Genomic DNA, 20588 nt, shown 5'->3' on the forward strand with positions numbered 1-20588 from the left:
TTCATGAACCTCATTTCTCTAATACAAGTCACATGATTCAAATAGTATGTTCTACAAGTAGTTTTGTTGATAATAGTTTTTTTTTTTTTTTTTTTTTGAGATTCACTATTATACTCAATATAGGAGTCCAAATTATATATTTAAAAAAAACCCCATATGAAAAGGACTTTAGAAACACACTTAAAATTCATTTATAACATAGTAAAAAGGCTTTTTAACTTCTTTCAAATTACAAAACTGCCATTGATTTCTTAAAACAAACCTAGCCCCAAAACCTCATAAAGAAGCCTAAAACACTCAATAGGGTATCAAAGTAATTTAATAATCAAAATTAAATTTAATAGGTCCAGCTGTCATTTTTGGGGCTTTTTTTTGGGAATGTTTATAAAAACTAAATGGTGTAGGGTTTATTTATAGTTTTAGTGTTAAGAATGGATATGTGACTAAATATCTCTTCTTCTTTTTTGGGCCAAAGTTAGGAGGAGGAGAAACTCACACACTCGGATACCATGGTTTGAACTCACGACCTCAAAAGCCTCAACCAATCCAACTAACACCCTATTGATCTTTTGTTGATAATTGTTTAATGAACAGTTTTCGCACCACTTATAATGTTTTCTTCTTTTTAAAGTAGATTTATATCAGTTTTGACCTCTTCCAGCAGAATCATTATTATTCTAGAACAGGATCTTAAATTTTGGTCATAGAACATGAACATGGATGTTAAAATATATAAAGAATACTGCTTAGTCTACTAATTATTAGTTAACAATAAATATGTATCAGTTGTTAACAGAGGTGTTTGTTTGTTTGAATAACCTGTAATTAATAATAAAATACTTGTTTGAATTATTCTTCTCACTCAAATCAGGGTGGTGGCTTTTTTTAGTGACAAACAAAAGGTTTTGATTCGATGGCTTTTCTATATATATATATATATATATGGAGTTGGATTGAAGATTACGATGAAGCTGGCAGCTTCGTATGTTGATAAATTAATAATAAAATCCAAAAATCATGCATTGTTAATGTTAAAACTGCTAGTGGTAGTCGAACGGTCCAATAAGATCCTCTCACCTAATTGATTTTTAATTGCAAAGATACTTAAAATATTAGTTAAAAGCATAAAATTATCTATAAATTGACTTATTTGCCTTACAAATATTAAGTAATGGATTAAATTTGAGTTACGTACAATTAGAAACTAGCTAGTACGCGTTCATGCACAATATTGCATATAAAAATATCCACGTGACGTGAGGTGTGTGACTGGCCTTTTCTTTCTCTCTTTACTTCATCTACCCTAGTGGAAATTACAATTTTATACATTCAGCATTTATAAGTTGTAAATTTAATAGGCATTTATGGATGGTTACGAAAGAACGGTTGCTACTATTGACACACGAATTTTGTAATATAAAATTAGTTGAAGATAGCAAGATGATCAGTAGGTATACAATATTAGAAGTTAGTGTTTTTTATTTGCTTATTTTTAAAATGCACCATGACAGTAGATAGGGATTAGACAAGTTAGTCAAAGCAGTGAATTCGTTCCCTTGCACTCAGGTTCGACTCTCCTTCATCATAAATTAGAGTAATTTAAATTATTGTCTGTATTAAAATTAAAAAAAAAAATCATAATGGAGTTGGGTTTTGACAAGTTAAACAACCCTCTAATTGGGCCAAGTCTAAGTAAAAAGTTGGTAGAGCTCACCACTTGTGGGCTTTCAAATTGAGCTTAGGCCCAACCAAAAATAGATAATGATTGCGGTCTAGCTAAGGATGAGAGGCTTTGTTTGTTACACAACACTATTTTGGCATGGACTATGCTTAGGTACTGTACTGTCTTGGCTTGGCTTAGTCTATGTTGGATAACACTTATCCTGCGCTTGATGTATGCTGGGACTAGGACTAGGTTTTTTTATTTTTCAAATTATATATATATATAGAGAGAGAGAGAGAGAGAGAGCTTCCATTAAGGGATCCTTCAAATTAGTTTATTTAAGGGACACTCTTGTAGGCAGTGGTGGACATATGATTGTGAGTTGATGGGGTCTTAGTGTAAAAGTGTCGAAAGAATATATGTTCTTCGGATCTCATCTCGATAATTAGGACTATAATCTATCATTTAAGTTCTTAGTCCACGGTCTACATGAAGATTAGCCAATATTTCATCTAATTCAATAGGTCTTGCTCTTGCACTTGAACTACTCAAATTAGACTCATTATCCATAGGCACTCTTGTCTTAAAGTATTGTTCCATGATAATTTTTTTTCTACACAATCAGTCAATTATAAAGACTACTAAAATCTAATACAAATAATAATATCAATCAATATAAACACTAATACAATTATCCAAGTAACAAAAATCATTCAATACAAAATATCAAAAAATTCTAATTTATAAAGAAAATCAATCTATTAATATAAATTCTAATCCAAATAAGAAAATCAATCAATATCACCATGCCAATAAATTATAATTCATGAAAGATATATCAATTTCATTAAAATTATCCAAAGCTCAAAATAATATATGTAAAATTATTACTCACTTGACTTTATGAGAAGCAATGGCAGCAGCAGCAAGAGGTGGTCAGCGATGGCAACGCCTTGTATTGGTTGGTGGTGGTGTGATGAAGGTTGGGGATTAGTTAGGGTTTTGAGAGGAGAGGGGATTTTGCAAAAAAATAAATAAATATTAGGTTTTGGCAATGAAGGAGCTGCTGGAATTGAGAGGGGAGATAAGCTAATGTTGTTGGCGATTTTTATTTTGTTTTAAAAACCTAGCTTCACAAACGCCTAGACCAACCTTAGGGTTGCACTCCAGCGCGCCATGCGGTCACACCGGAGTTTTACCACTACTTCCCAGCTGCTATAGGGTCGCATGACCCTATTAGTCTCTCTATATGTCTCAGGTCTAAGGACTAATTTGCATTATCACAACTTAGAATTACTTGTTTGACGCTTGTGAGTAAAACTTTCACATAAGAATTCTTAGTTTGATGGCATTCAGTGAACCCCATCTCTATTGAACACCTACACAATTGTCTCAGTGTTTTATACACAAATGACTTGAGACTAGTCATCCTCCCACTTGAGCAGACATAATGTGTATCAGTCTTTGCAGATCACTATTGTCCAATTGGTGATCCTATGACCAGAAACATTTTATGATACAATATACATATGATGGAAAGGTTTCGTGAATCTAACTTCTTTAGATTGCTTTCCATTTATATCCTTATCCATGGACTTGTTAGTTTGTAGTTTGCATATATTAGTTTCCTAAAGTAACATTCATGCTCAATTAATTATAGTTATTTAATATTGTTGAGGCCCAAAAAAGTCACGAAAAGCCCAAAGACATTCAAAACCCAATATAACATATAATGTTGTCATGCGTTAATTCAAACTGTATTTTGGGAATTAATTTATTAAATAAATATATAAATAGTGTACATGTCAGCCAAATCAATAATACATTTTTCCTATGCCAATCACCTACCAAGCTCACATGAACCCAAGTCATGTGGTTCACGAGGCTTGCACGAGGGATTGTGGTGTGGAAGGTTACGGAGGTCTACAAGGCCCACGGAAACTCTTGGATAATAGAGACTTTGGGCTAGCTACTTAGGAGCACCAAAGTCCAAGCCCATTACTTAGAGTTCTCCAATGTGGGTAAGCAAATGACATATTTTTCAAGCACTTCCTTTTACCCATAGGAAATAGTCATTTTCCAAATGACTAACTTTACCCGTTGGAAACAAGCCTTTTCCAGCACTCCCTATTACCTGCTGGAAACAAGCCATTTCCAGCGCTTCTTTTTACCTATTGGAAATAAAGGAAAACCCTCACCTTCTATAAATTGGGAGGCATTTCTCAGCCAAAATGGACCCATCTTGGTTGTTGCAAGCTTCTTAACAACCATGAAAACTCACCTTTCTTCAGCTGCTGCAAGCATTCCAACAACTTCTAATTTTTCTTCAGCTAACACTCCCTCACTCAGCTGCTACAAGCATCCCAGCAGCCATCAACTCCCATAAAGCATCACCTAGCTCCAAGCTTTTCCTTCCTTCAAAGCTTTAAACACCATAGCCTTCAAACCTCAAGCTTTTCCTTCCATCCTCTTTCTCTTGAAACTCTTAAATCCCTATAGCCATAGCCACAAACAACAAATTATCAACACCAAACTCAAATATATCCAACACCAAGCCAAGCACATGCATTCTCATTTGCTAAACTTGTGGGTCTTTAGCTCCCACACTCCAAGCTCTCATGTCACGCTCATATCAACATCAGCAAGTCATCTTCAACTCTTCGTCGAGCTGCCAGAAACATCAATACAAAACACGCAGCTGCTGGAAGCAGTGATGGACCTAGGAACCGAACCTCGTAGGGTCATAGTGTAAATGTTCCATAGAAATTTTAAGAATGTGTTATTTTTCTTATCTATTTTTTCTCTTCCAAATTTTATTCCTTTATTGGAAAAATATACTTTGAATGATTTCAATTTGTCATTTTTTTATGTATGTTTTTGAGTGATTTAAATTCATAAAATTTCAAACCAAACCTATGTCAATTAACCAAAAAACAAAAAAACCACACCCGCCTAATCAACAAAAATAAGCAAAAACTTCATCCAACAAATCAAACCAATACATATAAATCATAAATTTCATCCAATCAATTATAAATTTGATTTCATTAAATTAAAACTAGTATACATAATTTTGATATTAAGATTTAGAATTTACTGCATTTTGTTCTAATTACAATGAAGAAAAACAAGGTTTTTTGTGTGTGGAGAAATTCTTAAGTGTTAAATAATGGTGTGATAAAACCGTGTTGTGGTCATCCTTAGATAAAATTACAAGTAAAGCTCATCATTCATGGATTCTAATTTCTAAGCCAGTCATTGGAATTTGGGAGGAAGAAACAATAATAAATGGAACAAAGTTGACTTGCTGATTCTAACAAAATAGGTTAAAAAGATTAAAAAGACTAAAAAGAAAACATGTTAACGTGGGAGAATGGAGGGACACGGAAGGGTTTTTAATTTTAAAAATTTTCTTGGGCCAAAACGACGTTGTTTTGCTTAGGGTGTTTTAGAAAAAACATAAGCGCGTTGATATGCTTCTTCTTCCTCTTGCGCGCAGTTTCCTCCCTCTTCCTCTCAGGCAAAACATCAAGCACTTGGAGGGCAATCCAAGGGGTCACACAGCCAGCTCAGGTGGACCTCCAAGCCTATTTCCATGGCTTCCATAAGGTCGTTTGACCTCAGTGACCCCACTGTGGATTCGTCCCTAGCTGGAAGAAGAACAAAATACTCCTCTGGGACTTGCTTCTTCCTCGGGATACTTTAGGCCTAGTTCTCACTAACTCAGACAAAGGGGCAATAAAGTATTCATTCATCACTTTATGGCGATCCAAGAATCAACAAGCCCATATGAGCCTTCAGACAAAAAAGACCCCAACAAATATTATATTCTTAGAATTTTCAATTTTATATTGGCTTCTAGGGCACATATCTAACACTCCCACCCCGACCTAGAACCCCGACCTAGATTGCAATTCCCTTCGCCACTACTAGAGCACTACCGCTTCCATCTCTATTTCTATTCCTCCCTCTATCTCTCTCACATTCAAATTTTTACCCTTTTCTTCCTTAACATTAGCATCGTTATCCAGATCTCAATCTTTCAATTTCTTCATATGGGCTGTTTTCATCTTCCTCAAAATTAAAAGAACCAAAAAATTGGAAAATTATGGGAACTGGACCGTATGTCCAATTGAACCCTAATCAACTTATGGGTGAAACCACTGTCAACTTATATTCTTTGTTTTCTAGGGAGAGAGATAGATGGAGGGAAGAAGACAAACAAAGAGGAAGAGAAAAAGATGAAAGGGGTGGTGGGAGGGGAGGCAATGCAGGGTTCGGGTGGGCAGTGGTTGACCATTTTTTCATTTTTTAATGTTTTAAATGGGTAACACTGTAATTTCAATTCGACTGTAAAAAAGATGGACATGTGGCAAATTTTGAATGAGAGTATTACCAGCTGATGTCATGGTACAATCTATTCTATAATTTCTCCTTCTAAGAAGGTGTTTTTGGTGAGTCCGGTATTAGCAATTCAAGCTAAGCCTATATACCAAACAGCCCAAAAAGGTGTTGCATTACATCTCTCTCTTTATGTGTCACATGACACACACTTGGGAACTCCTTCAAGTCTCTTTGATGTTAAAAGACGAGTTGTTTGCCTTTGTTTGGGTGACAGAATTGATTATTTGGTGCTTGATTAGGCAACAGGTCACCCTCTTGACAAAGAAGAAAACCTACCTTCATTCATATATATCAAAGCTCAATGCAGACTCATAAAAGGAAAAGAAGCAAAGTTTGACAGTCGAATTTAAGAACACTGTTTTTCTTCTTTTTTTTCTCCCCAACCCATCTTCTTCTTTTCCTTGTTGCATAGTCGTCAATGGCACTCTTTTGACGAATTATCTCAAGTTCTCAACCTAATAGAGAATTGTAGCTAAACCAAACCCACTCATTATATGATATTCCATTTAATTAGACCAGCATAGAAATAAACAAAGATAGCTAATTTAATGCATTTAGAAGAAGTATAAAATTAAAATCATAAAATGCGGACATAGGTAGGATTATGCCAATTAGTCAGAACAACGAACCTACCCGATTCATTCTTTCCTTGTATTATATTAATTTGTATAATTTAAAATAATCAAGATTATCGCTTTTTATATAAATAAAAGAAATCATAAAATGGGGTGCAAGTAGTAAGTAGGAAGACTAGAAGTAAGAAGCAAGAAGTTGCTGCAAAAGCAAGGGCAAAGGATATGTATATACGCAATATCATCAAGTTGGCTGATGTTGTGGTGTGGCCATACATATAGATTTACTTAAACCTTAATCTGTGTCACCACACACAATATTGAATTGAGGTGCAATTAGAAATAAATTATTATTTTTACCCTGCTTTCATGCTCAATTAATTTAAATTTGCAGAGAAAAGCATGTGGGAGCTCAAATTTGGGAAGAATATCATATATCTAGACCTTGTCACATTGACACCTAAAACTTTGTTTTTATGTTCTTGTCTTTATGTTTTTAGAAACAATTTAATCAAATAAACAGCAAAGGTCACAGTCACACCAATCCTATAATATTTTCTTAATATTTGACTCAAAATTTGGTTGCAGCCAACATGCATCTAGCCTGTCATATTTATTTATAATAAATATTGTAGATTTCAATCAATATTTGGCATTTTCTAATTAAGAAAATACTATATTAAAAAAAAAAAGTCAGTTATATCATATTTGTATACCATCTCGTATACCACCTCTCTATTAGAAATATGGTACATAAGATTGAAGGCGGGTATGCCTAACATTGCTCATTCGAAAAATATAAAGGAAAAATGTTTTACACACTCTCAATTTGTTTGCCCAAAAAGTAATTAATTTTGTTCTTTTTCCAGATAGGAAGCAAGCGTATGATATGATGGCATGTCACACCATAATAAGCTGGATCATGATTTCATGCTTTTATTTTAAGGGTCCATAAATCATAGTATTAATCATTTTCCCATAAAATAAAAGCAAATAAATAAATAATACAACTCTCAACGCTAATTACAATAAATAAATAATAAATAAAAAAATCCATCAAAGTTTTGAGGTCAAGTTTCTAACTCAATCCACCCCACTGATTGCGAGTTCAATACTTAGCTTTTTAGCATTGAATATGGCCAAATCATCCAACCCAGCACCCTGCAAGCCATTTTCGAAAACCAGGAGCTCCAGCTAACATGCGCACATATGCGCAGTGCACATACGGCTTTCGATTTTATGTGCCACACCGCACGTGCAAGTTGCGTGCGAGGCGCTGCCTGCCGGGCTAGGAAAGGGCATTAACTTTCCCAATGCGTATTGCGCACCCGGCGTACATTATCAGCAACCCACTAGTTTTCAAATTTCTCACAAGTTAATTATAAAAATAATAATAACAACATGACACCTAATTTCCCCCTCCAATTTCTCGTCCTCTCTTGTCTCTCTCTCTCTCTCTCTCTCTCTCTCTCTCTCTCTGTCTGTCTCCCAGCTTGGATGTGCATGGAGTCTTTCTCCCTCCTGGTTCTCTAGGGTTTTCCCATGTTTCAGTGCTGTGTGACAGCTGATTTCCCGATAAATTTCTCCAAAATGAGGGAAAATTCCAATTCAGAATCGTGAATTTCGGTTTTCCAGAGGTATCTGTAGGCATTTCTAGGGTTTTGTGAAAAAATCGGCCGTTAATTCGAAAATGCCGACTAACCGATCGAAATCGGAGAAGCATGAAGCTACGAAGCAGCTCCGGCGAGACCCTTACGAGGTCCTTGGTGTCACTAGGAATTCCACCGACCAGGAAATCAAAAGCGCTTACCGAAAAATGGCTCTCAAGTATGTTAATTTTCATTTGAATTCATTTTTTTCTCAGCTCCTGAGTTCTGAGGTACTGTTGGGCTTTATTTTTTCTATGAGTTTGAGCTTATGTTTTCTGTGTGTTTGTAACTATTTCTATTTATTGTTTAAAATTTGAGTTGTAGCTGTTCTAATTGAGTATATCAGTGTGTGAAATTGGCTGCGTAGATTTTCTAAATATCAATTTTTTGTTTGGGGATACCTTATTGTTGCAATAAATGCTGATAATTTGCCTAATTCCAAGTTCGACTTGAAACGTAACTTAGATGAGCACAAAGACGAAGGCATAAATTACATAATAAACGTTAAGGTTTTTCTGGAATTATTACTAGCTGGAAGTGGAGGTTTCTTGGTGTAGTGATGATTGGTTGCGGAGAGCATCTTAGGTTTCCTGATATTCTGGTGAAGGCTTAGGTCAAAATTAAAGGTTTTCTGATGTTTGCATAGGTGTGTTAATTACTATCTTCTAAGCTTTGCAAAGATTCTTTAAGGTAATAATTTGATAGTCTCAGATTTCTTAAGTGAAATCTGTTTGTAGGCATGTGGGACAAATTCGCCAGGGTCATATTGCCTTCTCTATGTTAGATAAATAGTTCTGACAATGGAATTTCAGATGTTTTGGTGTTCAATTTAACAGTAGAAAAATAGAAATTTCTCAGATACCTTGTTCGTTCAGTTTAATGCGTTTTTTGGGTCAAAATGTGATTTTAAATCGACTATTCTTTTTATCCAAAGGGATAAGGTACTGCATAAAAATTCCACATTCTTATATGTTTGCCTTGATAATCTTATTGCTATGTTCTTGTATAATGTCGAGGATTTTGAAAATGTGCTGGACCTTAGTCCAGGTGGTAGTTGGGTGTCTTGAGTGGGTTCAAATCTTGTAGAGTAAAAGAGAAAAGAATATTGATAATGCTAACAATGTATCATTCAGGTACCATCCCGACAAAAATGCAAATGACCCTAAAGCAGCTGATATGTTTAAGGAGGTCACCTTTTCTTATAATATCTTGTCTGATCCAGATAAACGGCGCCAGTATGACACAGCTGGCTTTCAGGTGAGATATTTTTGGGGTGCTTAATATTGTGAGCTATTGAAGATTCAGTCACCTTTGTTTAATGTTCATCCCACACTTTAAGACTGTTGAGATTGCAGTTTTTCCCTCTCTGTTAGCGTGCATTTCATTAGGATTACATAGATGCATTTTATCCTCAGGTAGTATTTGTTGCTGAACATGATTGCTTTGTTGGTTTCCTAGGCTGTTGAATCAGAAAGTCAAGACTTGGAGCTAGATCTTTCGAGTTTGGGTGCTGTAAATACCATGTTTGCCGCCCTTTTTAGGTTTGGTTTATTTATATTTTGCTTTTTTTTTTTTTTTTTTTGGTCTGAACTTGTGAAAAAATTCCTGATGAGGTATATGGATTAATGTTTTACACATCAGTAAACTTGGGGTGCCAATAAAGACCACCGTATCAGCAACTGTCTTGGAGGAGGCGCTAAATGGCGTAGTCACAATCCGTCCACTTCCATTGGGGCAGGCTATAACAAAAAAGGTAAGTTTTCCATTGTATTTTGCCTGGTTATTGAGTTAATTATAGTGTGCAATTCATTTATTTGTTTATTTTTCCGTATTTTAACAGGTTGAAAAGCAATGTGCTCACTTCTATGCTGTTACAATAACGGAAGCGGACGCTAGGGCTGGATTTGTGTGCCAAGTGCAGTCGTCTGACAAAAGCAAGTTCAAGGTTAAAACTTAGATCTCTTTGCACGCGGTTTCCCTGGAAACTACCCCCTAAGTAACTATTTCCTTTATGTTCTGTTCTTATAAATTATAATTGTTGTTTTGCAGTTATTGTATTTTGATCAGGAAGAGACTGGTGGATTGAGCCTTTGCCTACAGGTACCAAGACTTTTTATCTTCAATTCTGTTGTGTTGTGGATCACTAATGTAGCAAGGAACCATAATGTGCTCCTTCCTATGACTGTGAACGAAAGATATAGAGCTGCCTGTCAGATAGGAAGAAATTAAGATGGGACAATTTATTATCTTATAAGAGCATGGTATTGCTTTCAGTTACAGTCATGAAGTTAATCAAGGTTGCATGTTAATACCATCTTCTTACATAATTTATTTTACTTTGGAGTTGGAGGTGTGGAAGGGAGAATAAAAATGGGGCTAGAGTTGATGGTTTTTTCTTACGGGCCACTATATGCGTAAGAATTACTTTTTTGTATCAGCTGCAATATAATGATTGGGATCATTGGTGATGCTTCCTATACTATTGTTCCTCTCATGTCCCAAATAACGCGAGATATGTTAAAAACAGGTCTCCTATTCCTAATGGCAGGGGCATATGCCTGTTTTATCGTGTTTGTTTTAAGTTGCTCATTCATATATACTTCTGGTGTAGGAGGACAGTGCAAAAACAGGGAAGGTTACGTCTGCTGGGATGTATTTTCTCGGTTTCCCTGTATATCGGTTGGATCAAACATTGAACTCGGTGAGCTGTTTGAATTTCATTTTTCTAATCATTGTTGATATGGTTTCAGCTTTGTTTTTCTAATTGTTTCTACTATGGTTTCTGGAAATTATTTGGCTATAGATGGCTGCTGCAAAGGATCCTGATGCTGCATTTTTCAAAAAGCTGGATGGGTTTCAGCCATGTGAATTGACTGAACTGAAAGCAGGCACCCATGTGTTTGCTGTTTATGGTTTGTAATTCTCTTTACTGACTTGTATGTTATGATTCTCGGTTATGCTGTACTTGGTTAAACCTCACTACCACCTCTGTATTGGCAAATTATTCTAGGTGACAATTTTTTCAAAAGTGCAAGCTACACAATAGAAGCTCTTTCTTGTGGACCTTTTACAGAACAGAAGGAAAATTTGAGGGCCGTGGAAGCTCAAATACTAACAAAAAGAGTGGAGTTGTCGAAATTTGAAACCGAGTACAGAGAGGTCTGGACATGACATGAGCACTGCATATACCTTTATAAATTGTAAATACCTTTATCTTAGTTTTCACGTGGCTTGTTGACAGGTTCTGGCACAATTTACAGAGATGACCTCGAGATATACACAAGAAATGCAAGAGGTGACCTTCTTTAAAACTTTTTCCATGAACTACAGCATTTGTACACATTGATAGTTTTGAAGTACACTCAGTTTCTGCTTCTTTTTCCTCCTCTATGTTGGGTTATTCTCAGATTGATGAGCTTCTCAGGCAGAGGAATGAAATTCATGCCTCATATACAATTGCTCCACCAATGAAGCGGAGTTCAAGTAGGAGTAGGAATAAGGGTCAGTCTAAGGAGGTTAATGAAGAAGGTCAAGTGAGAGATAAGAAATCTACATTTAGAGATCGTTCTAAGAGGAAAAAATGGTTCAACATTCACTTAAAGGTCGACAAAAGAAAACCTTGCTGACCATGGTGGGAGTCATTACCTTTACTGTTAACATTGCCGTCTTCCATATTGACAATATCTTGAATTTATTTTAAAGATAACCTCTATATGCTGCAGGGAACCAGACAGTCTCTTTCCAGCTTTTGGTTGTGGTTGTTTAGCATCCATCGAAGCGAAGTACAAGGCTAAGCTTTTGGTAGACCAGAGTGTGTTAAATAATGATGCAAGTGGATATGTTTGGCTTCATTACTCTGGCATGGCAAGACGACAGCAACTCATCGTTATTGTAAAATTCTTTAATTTTTCTTGATTCCCTTGTTATTCTTTTACGCCGGCATTGTCATCAATCACACATGTAAATTGGCATAGTTCGTCAACTCATTGCACGGGTAGTTATTTTGAATTATGGAATGAAAAGCATGGCAGAGGATGTATTTGCTCCTGCTCAAGTACCCAATTGTTCTTGGCTAGTTTCTTTTGTTCCATGAATGTAAGGGCCTAATTCGCTGTACTAAACAGACATCATGCTAGAAGCAGTTTCCTTTTATAAATTCTCAAGGATCCATGTTTGTGATTGATTATGAATGTGTAAGTTTATACCTTTAATAAGCTGCACAATTGCTTGCAAAATTTGCAGCTATGTATCTTGAAGATACAACAGTTTCTTCTTTCTAAACTTTACAAAAGAAATCAAAAAATGAAAAATGAAAAATTACATCGGTTGCAAGTTGACAAGCAGAGGACCTGAATTAAGTCGACAAAATATTTTTCTAAATTTCTTGTTTTAAGTCTTGAGATTGTTGAAGGTATCGCATCTGCGTCGCACCTCTCCGTGTTTCCCTGTCTTCACGTTCATAAGGCTTACCTTGATCATAGACTGAGCAAAATCCTCAAAAAACTTTTTCTCGTCTGACGCGTAGAGATCCACAAGCGGCTTCGTCCTCTCGTCCGCCATCAGAGCTTGGTCCGTGCTCAACAAGCCCAGCCCTCTCTGCAAGTTGCGGAAATACATGTTGTCGAATTTGCCCGGGGTCATGACGTCGTTGAAGGCCGACATGCCGGGGTTACTTGTGTAATTTGCGCAGAGGTTCTTCAACCCCTTCGCGAAATTGGCGTTGAGGGTCGGGTCGATGTCGGAGGTCTTGCTGAAATTGAAGATCCGGTTGCTGAACTCCTTGCAGTGGGAGAAACCTATGGTGTGGGCCCCGGAGAGGACGACCGTGTCCTGTACGGAGAGGTTCTTGGAGGCGAAGAGGTTGATGATCTCGGAGATGGTCATGTTGGTCTTGGCGTAGTTGCCGTCGACGCGGTCGGCTCGGGACACGAGGCCGTCCTTGCGGCCGAAGCTGACCCGGTAGTGGGGCCCACCAACCATGTTGACGAGGTTACGGGTGGCGGCGGAGAGGATGTCTGCGCAGGAGACGACGCCGGGGCACTGGAGCTCGAGGGAGGTCTTGATGCGGGCAATGGTGTCGAAGCCGTCGCCGGGGATGTTGACGTTGGTGTCATGGTCGCGCTCCGCCTTGTTGAAGGAGTTGGAGGCGATGAGGAGGGAGGCGTCGCAGCCTTCCAGCATGCAGTCGTGGAAGAAGAGGCGGAGGACGGCGGCGGCGGTTGTCGGGGTCGCAATTTGCTTGTCGGTCACGACTTGCTGGACGATGTCGTTGAATTTGGGGCATGTTTTTTCGTAGTAGTTTTCGGTGAGATGGGGTTCTGCTGTGGAGGGGAAGAGTAGAGCTAGCCCTGCTGTGAGAAAAAAGAAGAGAAGGAAATGGGAATGGGAATGGAAATGAAACGCCATGGTTGATTTCTGTGAGAGAAGGTAAGGAGGTAGCTAGGTGGTGATGGAGATGTGTATGATCAATGTAATGTGTCTTCTTCTTCTTGTTTGTGGCCTGTGGGTGAATGGAGGGTAGGGAGAAAGATAGGAGAGAATGTTGCGGCATGTGTTCTGTGGAAGAGAGGATTTGCAGGAGGGAAGGGAAGGGGAGGGCTGTGCATGTGTTTGACTCTCTCTAATTTGCATGGCTTTGGGTTGGACTGGGGCAAGTCCCCACTGCAAGACTCTAACCAGGGGTCATAACGAGAGGTTATAATGAGAGAATTCTTAACAACCATAAGATCATTTGCAAATCTATCATCCGACGTCCAGATTAAACCCCTCAATACACTTCCTCACCATAACCCTCTTATTGAAGAAGCTCGTTGTCTATGATACCATAATTTGGGCCTAAAGAATATGATTTGATAAAAAGAGTGATGTTTTTTTAACCACATTTACTGACCCATTTTGAAGGATAAATTCGTCATTTCACAACCACCCAACTCTTACTTCCCTCCTAATTTCAGGTAAGGTGGAATATCAAAAGCCCCAGCTACTTAGAAAACAACCATGAGCTTGTCAGTTCCCTCCTTAGCTTCCCTCCTCCTGTTCTTATAAAAGAGAAAGATCAATTAGTGCGGAAATCTAAGGAAATGAGTTGGAAAATAGGTGAATCTAAGGAAATGAAGAAATTGTGCAAATGTCGAAAAGAGGCTCGAATAAGAACATTTTGAACCGATTCAAACCCTCGAAGGAGGTTTTATGTTTGTGCCAGAGAATGGGTGAGTTTGATGAAATTTTTGCTGCTTTTTGTTGTTTATTTTCTGATATGAACAATGATGCCGAGAAGTGGTGGGTGTGATTTGTGGGAGTGGGCGAGCACATGAATGTGTGAACATTCGAAGCAAATCATTCATGGGCTCTTGCGAAACATGAGAAGCATGGAAGAGGAACTGAAGTTGCAGAGAGCTGGAAAGAAAAAGCTTCAGTTCTGAGTTGGAATCTGTTTAAGTGTAATGTTATGTGTGTTTGTTTATGGGTTTTGGAAACCAAAAACCAAGGTGGGGAAAAACCCCAAATTGGAATTACTGTAATGAAAATGGTTCAATGTGCTTGGCTTTTGAGTGTATAAGGTCTGTTAGTGTATGTGAAGAACTATGTTCTTGGCTTTTGAATGTTTAAGGTCTGTTTGTGTATGTGAACAACTATGTTATTGGCTTTTGAGTCTGTAAGGTCTGTTTGTGTCTACTAGTTATGTACTTAGCTTTTTATTGAAATGTAGTTGAAGTTAAAAGTATGTTTGTGTTTGCACATTGATATCCATTTTGCACATGTGAACAATTATGTCAAATGTGAAGCATACCAAAATTAGTGTGACAAAAAATTTGTAGGAATTAAGTGCAAAGTTTCACAATTCCCTTATCCAAACACAAAGGTAAACAAGAGTTGTAACAAAGTTGAGATCATTCATGCATAAAATTTGTACAAACTTGCACAGCAAAACAAGAGCTTTAACCAAATAGGTGTGCATAACCATTCCCCTGCATTACACAATACATAATCATTCCCAAATAAGTCTAATCCTAACCAACCAAATAGGTCCATAACCTTTCCCGTGCATTATACAATACATAATAATTCCCAAAATAAGTCTAATCCTAACCAACCAAATGTTCTATTACATCAAAGAAGCCATCCACAAACTCAAAAGTCATCCACCAAAATCAAAAGTTATTCATCAATTAAAAGGTAAAGCCTTCCACACTTGCAAAAGTTCACGAGGACTGCATGTGATGAGTTTTTGCCTTCTTTGCTGGAGATGTATACCTTATAGATGTAGTTGTTATAATTGACTCATCCTATGAACCCCTAGCATAGAAAAACACAGTAGGAGTTCCTCTCCCTTGACCAGTTTGAGCAATTTTAGAATCAAATCAAGGTACTCATGGACTTGAATAGACGCAATTAGTGTTTTGCATTTTTTTATATAGTGATTGACTGTATTTTGGACCCTAATGATGTATGCATACTTTTGTAGTGTACTTATTGAATATTTGTTATTGCATATATAGTTTTGTGTAGTAAAGGCAACTAAAGTTATTGAACTCTACTGATGTACCTAGGAAGATCTTTGTAATAATTTGGCTATTGTAATCGACATTGCCACATTGGTACTTTATATTTTATAAGGATGGTGATTGTATGGTTCAATCTTTGACTATTTATAATATTGTATTTATACTTCTTGTTACATTTTTAGTATCAATGAAATGTCCAAATTATATTTCAAAACAAGATATTTGAAAGAATTAGATTTTAATAGGGCATGAGCTCACAAAGAAATTGACAAATAATCCTGGCAATTTTTTTTTTTGGGGGTAAAAACAATCCTGACAAATCTTTGGCCACTAATACTCAATCCTAAAATAACAATACTGACGAAAGCTTACTTAGGCCTAGTTTGGGATTGCTGTCACTTTTAAAAAAAGTTGCTTCTGCTGTGCTTTAAAAATAATTAGCTGTAAAGCAAAGCAGCTCCATGTTTGGTAAACACTATTTTTAAAGTGTTGTTAGTACAAAAGTAGTGTTAAAACCATTTGATAAATTTTAATATAAAATTGTTGTAACTGCGAATAATGACTAAAATATGCATGATGTTAAAAGTGTCATGCACTAATCATGTGGTGGTAGTGGCAGTGATGGAGTGGAGTTGGTGGTTGTGGTGGTGGGGATGGATGTGGATGTGGATGTGGAGGTTTTGGAGGAGGTGGTGATGGTGGTAGTAGTGGTGGAGGTGGAGGTGGTGGTTGTGGTGGTGGCGGTGGTGGTGGATGAGGAGGAGGTGGAGGTGGATGAGGTGATGTTGGAGGTGGTGGTGGTGGCGGCGGAGGATGTGTTGGTTGTGGTGGTGGTGGTGGTTGTGGCAGTGGCGGTGATTGTGGAGGTAGTGAATGTGGTGGTGCAAGTGGGAGAGTTGGATGTGGAAGTGGAGGTGGTGTCATTTTTTAAATGTTCATATTTGCTTTTGAAAGCAGCTTTGGAAAGCATTTTAAAAGTCAAAAGGCATTGCTTTTAAAATAATTGGGATATTTTATTTTTACCAAACACCTTAAACTGCTTAACTTTAAAGTTAAGCAAGTTTTTGGCCAAAAAAAGCAATCCCAAACGGGGCTTAATACTTGCTATTTGTTTTGCCAATAATAATCTAGAGTCTTTTAATGACTTGTGTCATAGACAAATTTTTAGAAACGAAAGAGTTGCAAAAGTTGGTCAGTAATAGTAGTACTTGACAGGATTTTTACTGACGACCCTTATTTTTGCCGTTGCACTCGCCAGGAAGCCATTAGTGATGAATTGTGGCCAGTAATGGGGTTTTTACTGACCACAAAGGGTTGTTAGGACAAGGGAAAATTGTAGTAGTAATTTCACATAGTTTGTTTTAAAATCACAATATTTACCTTTAGCTTTGCCTTTCTCAGTGGCCTAGTTGTAGCATGAGAGCTTGAAACTTAGCTTGTTTCACCTTGAGAGCTTGCAGGTTGGCTATTTACATGTTGTGACCTTCTTCTGCCACGTCTTACCCTTACTGCATTCCTTGGTGCATTGTTACTAGTACCTTCCCCATCAGCTCGGCAAGTAGTAGCATTGTGACCTTGTTGGCCACATCTTCTGTAGTGTATGATTATGTCATTCCTCCTCAAGTTACACCTCTTGGGATCTCGTCTGAATCTCTCACTTTGCATTTCTTTGGCCTCCTAGCTTTGATTGGCCTATGATGAGTTTTGATCCACAAATCTTAACTTGGCATTGGGGAAATGAAATTCTCATAAGCTCTCTCGTATGCTTCTCTCTTTTATGAAGAATTCATTGCATTGGACTCCTTTGTTGCCTTGAAATGGTAGCAAGAGCATGGACACAAGGTAGTCCACATAAATCCCATTTGCGGCAAAAGCATGTTTGTCTGTTCAAATTCATTGCAAACTGTGCTAAATACATAGTGTAACTTGAAACTTTCCCCCACCGACATTTTGAGCAATGCATTACCCATTGTCAACTAGATTTTTTTTTCATTATGGTAAAAATTCTTGGTCCAACCTTCTGTGTCAATTTCACTTCTCTTTGCCTAGCCATTCTCAACATCAAATAACATATGATTCTCTCTAACATTGTCAATATAGGATTGTCCCTTGCCTCCAAAATTGCCGCATTGAAAGACTCATATAAATTATTAAGCAGAACATCACACTTCGAACAAGTTTTAAATTGTGACCTGCTCTAATAGCTTGCAGGCCTTTCTTCCAACCATTTATATGTTTCACTAGACAATTCCCTTATTCTTTCCATTTCTGCATCCCACCACGGAATGGTTGTGACACTAGCTGCAGCCCATAACTTTTGCTTTAGCCCCAAACTTTTGTAACCAGCTAATTTGAAATTATTATGCATGTGCCTCACACAATGCCTGTGCTTTGAAGCTGGCATTAAATTCTCTATTGCTTTACCTAGCCCATTTTGCTTGTTTATGATGAAAACCCAACCATTTCCATTCACAAACTACATAAGATCTCTAAAAACTAACTTATGTCTCTGTGTTCTCAATCTTCACCACCCCATAGGCTATTGGGAACATGCCATTATTAGCATCAATTTCTATAGCACTCAAAAGTTGACTTGGATGAGGTCATTTAATAAAACAACCATCAAATCAAACTATAGTCCTACACCCTTCTAGAAATCCCTTCCTACAAGCATTAAAACAGACAAACATCCTCTCAAAAATTGGATCATCACCCCTCAATCCTGTCTTAATTAGGATTGTGCTACCTATCTTTTAAACTTCTTACTGTAGTCCCAAAGCTTTGCATATTGTTCCTCAATAGTTCCTTGTATCTTTTCAGCCGACATTTGCTTGCATTTATACACATGATCTTTAGTCACATCAACACTGTAATTCTTCCTCACCAATATTGTCATGAAATCTGTGACTATCATCTTAGGATTAGTTCTAAGATCTTCTTCAAATCTTGTAGCTTGCCAACTTGAGGTTGCAAATCTACTTGTTTCCACTCCGCCACAAGTGTGATTAGGCACCAATGTCTTCACCCTAACAGTAGGACCTCCACCAATATGTGAAGCATAAAACATCAAAGGACAAGCATCATCTTCACTTTCACCTTCACATTTGACTCTTAACCTATGAGGTTCATTCTTCAAAAATCTCAAAAGTCTAGCACATCTAGTTGCATAATACCTCATAGCTTCTTTGCACTCTTTCATGGTTGAAAATTCAGACCCCAAAGTAAATTTGGGCTCTCTCAAGTCATAATCCCTATTATATTGCTTGAATTTTGGAGCTCTCCTTCTAGTATTGCCTCTCACTTCAAGAACTTCATCATTGTCTTCTCCATATACATTTCTAAGGTCATATGTATCATACTCATCAATTAGCTCTTCCCTTAGTTCCTTATGCTGGTCTTCATCAAGATCTTCAATTATAACAAATCTCTCAAACTTGTTGTCATCTTCTTCACTTTGCTCGAAGTCAATTTCTCTAAACTCTTCATCTTCCACATCATCACCACTGACTCCCTCAGCCACATCTTCATCATCCTCCAATTCATCTTCAAATTCATCACCACTAGAAACATATGCAGTGTTCTGCACTTCAACATCAAACTCCTCACCATTATCCCATTCTTACCCTCATCAACTATATTAACATCCATAAACTTGTCAAAATTGCTATCACCAGTCAGATCTACATGTACGTCTCTAAAATCCCTAAACATATCAGCATCTCCATGCCCAAAATCCCCAAACAAATTAGCATTTCTCTCACCTTCTTGTTCCTCAGTAGTTTTTGCCTGTAAATGCTCATTTTTAGATGCTTCACTGCCTAAACCCTCTGGTTGTTGTGTTGTATCAATCAAGTAAATGACAACCACATGCTTTATATGGTTGTTACCATACTCAAGATAATCTTTATCAACTACAAACCCTTTCTTTTCCTCTTATAAAAGAACTTAGTGGTCACTTTTTGGTAGCCACGTTCCACTGCCAAGTCATATAAGGCCAACATTGACACATAATCCATGACAAAGTTGTCAATCCACTGCACAATAACCCCCCCCCCACATAACTTCCATGGTGAATTTCCAATGTAAATAGGTCAGGGTCCACTACATATCATTAAATAATGAGAGTTACTTCCTATCTACCACATTTATCACATATACTAGTTAACTAAAGTACAAACACAACCAATCTCTATCAATACAATATAAAATATAACATAACATAAACAATTGCAATTAAAAATTGCATAGGGGGCCACAAAAGACCAAGTATAGGAATCTAAGTCAGACCAAAATCTACAGTTTAGGGACCATTAAAAATAACTTTTTCGTGTATTAATAGTACAATATTCGTCAAACCCAGCTCCAGTGAGGGAAAGTGAGACAAAGTCAGAGAAAGTAAGGGAAAAGTGAGATAAAGTGGACACTTAAAATAGATAGGATGCTCTCCATCATCTCTTAGCACAAAACCCATTTCGTCGCTCAGTCAAACCTTAATGTCGAAGAGATTCGCTCTCGATTCCCTAAATTTGCCAACACCCTTCACTCTACCCAACCAAATTCGAATCGCAGAAAACCCTAACCTTTCAATTTGAAATGTAAAGCACGATCTCTCCTAACTAATGTAAGGGAAGTAAGAGTTGGATCGTGAAATGACGCATTTATTCTTCAAAATGGGTCACGTGCAAAAACTGACAGCAAAGTGGATGGGAGTCTTAAGAATCTGACGGTAGGTCCTCAATTGACGATTTTTACAAAGTTCGAGTCCTTAATTTACCTAATAAATTATTAAAGGGCT

At 37.3% G+C, this 20588-nt stretch overlaps 2 protein-coding genes across 2 annotated transcripts; one reads left to right on the plus strand and one right to left on the minus strand.

The window, feature by feature from the left end:
* Positions 1–8040: 8040 nt before the first annotated feature.
* LOC103343060 (chaperone protein dnaJ 16) lies at positions 8041–12469 on the plus strand. The gene is made up of 12 exons (XM_008246736.3): positions 8041–8466; positions 9422–9545; positions 9747–9829; positions 9930–10041; positions 10129–10233; positions 10338–10388; positions 10900–10989; positions 11092–11200; positions 11299–11447; positions 11530–11583; positions 11696–11919; positions 12011–12469. The coding sequence occupies exons 1-11, from the start codon at positions 8330–8332 to the stop codon at positions 11912–11914; spliced, it is 1233 nt and encodes a 410-aa protein (XP_008244958.1). The 5' UTR covers positions 8041–8329; the 3' UTR covers positions 11915–11919; positions 12011–12469.
* Positions 12436–13834, minus strand: LOC103343059 (peroxidase 6-like). Its single transcript, XM_008246735.3, has one exon. It carries the CDS (start codon positions 13692–13694, stop codon positions 12678–12680), a length of 1017 nt encoding a protein of 338 aa, XP_008244957.2. The 5' UTR covers positions 13695–13834; the 3' UTR covers positions 12436–12677.
* Positions 13835–20588: the final 6754 nt, after the last annotated feature.

Source organism: Prunus mume, linkage group LG2 (assembly GCF_029339155.1).
Source record: "Prunus mume cultivar Tortuosa linkage group LG2, ASM2933915v1, whole genome shotgun sequence".
Taxonomy (NCBI): domain Eukaryota; kingdom Viridiplantae; phylum Streptophyta; class Magnoliopsida; order Rosales; family Rosaceae; genus Prunus; species Prunus mume.

Excerpts from the sequence above, each read along its gene's own strand:
- LOC103343060 (XM_008246736.3), top strand. The coding sequence starts at position 8,330 with ATGCCGACTAACCGATCGAAATCGGAGAAGCATGAAGCTACGAAGCAG. Across the intron at positions 8,467-9,421 it reads TACCGAAAAATGGCTCTCAA|GTACCATCCCGACAAAAATG; the intron begins GTATGTTAATTT and ends TGTATCATTCAG. Across the intron at positions 10,990-11,091 it reads TGGATCAAACATTGAACTCG|ATGGCTGCTGCAAAGGATCC; the intron begins GTGAGCTGTTTG and ends ATTTGGCTATAG.
- LOC103343059 (XM_008246735.3), bottom strand. The coding sequence starts at position 13,694 with ATGGCGTTTCATTTCCATTCCCATTCCCATTTCCTTCTCTTCTTTTTT.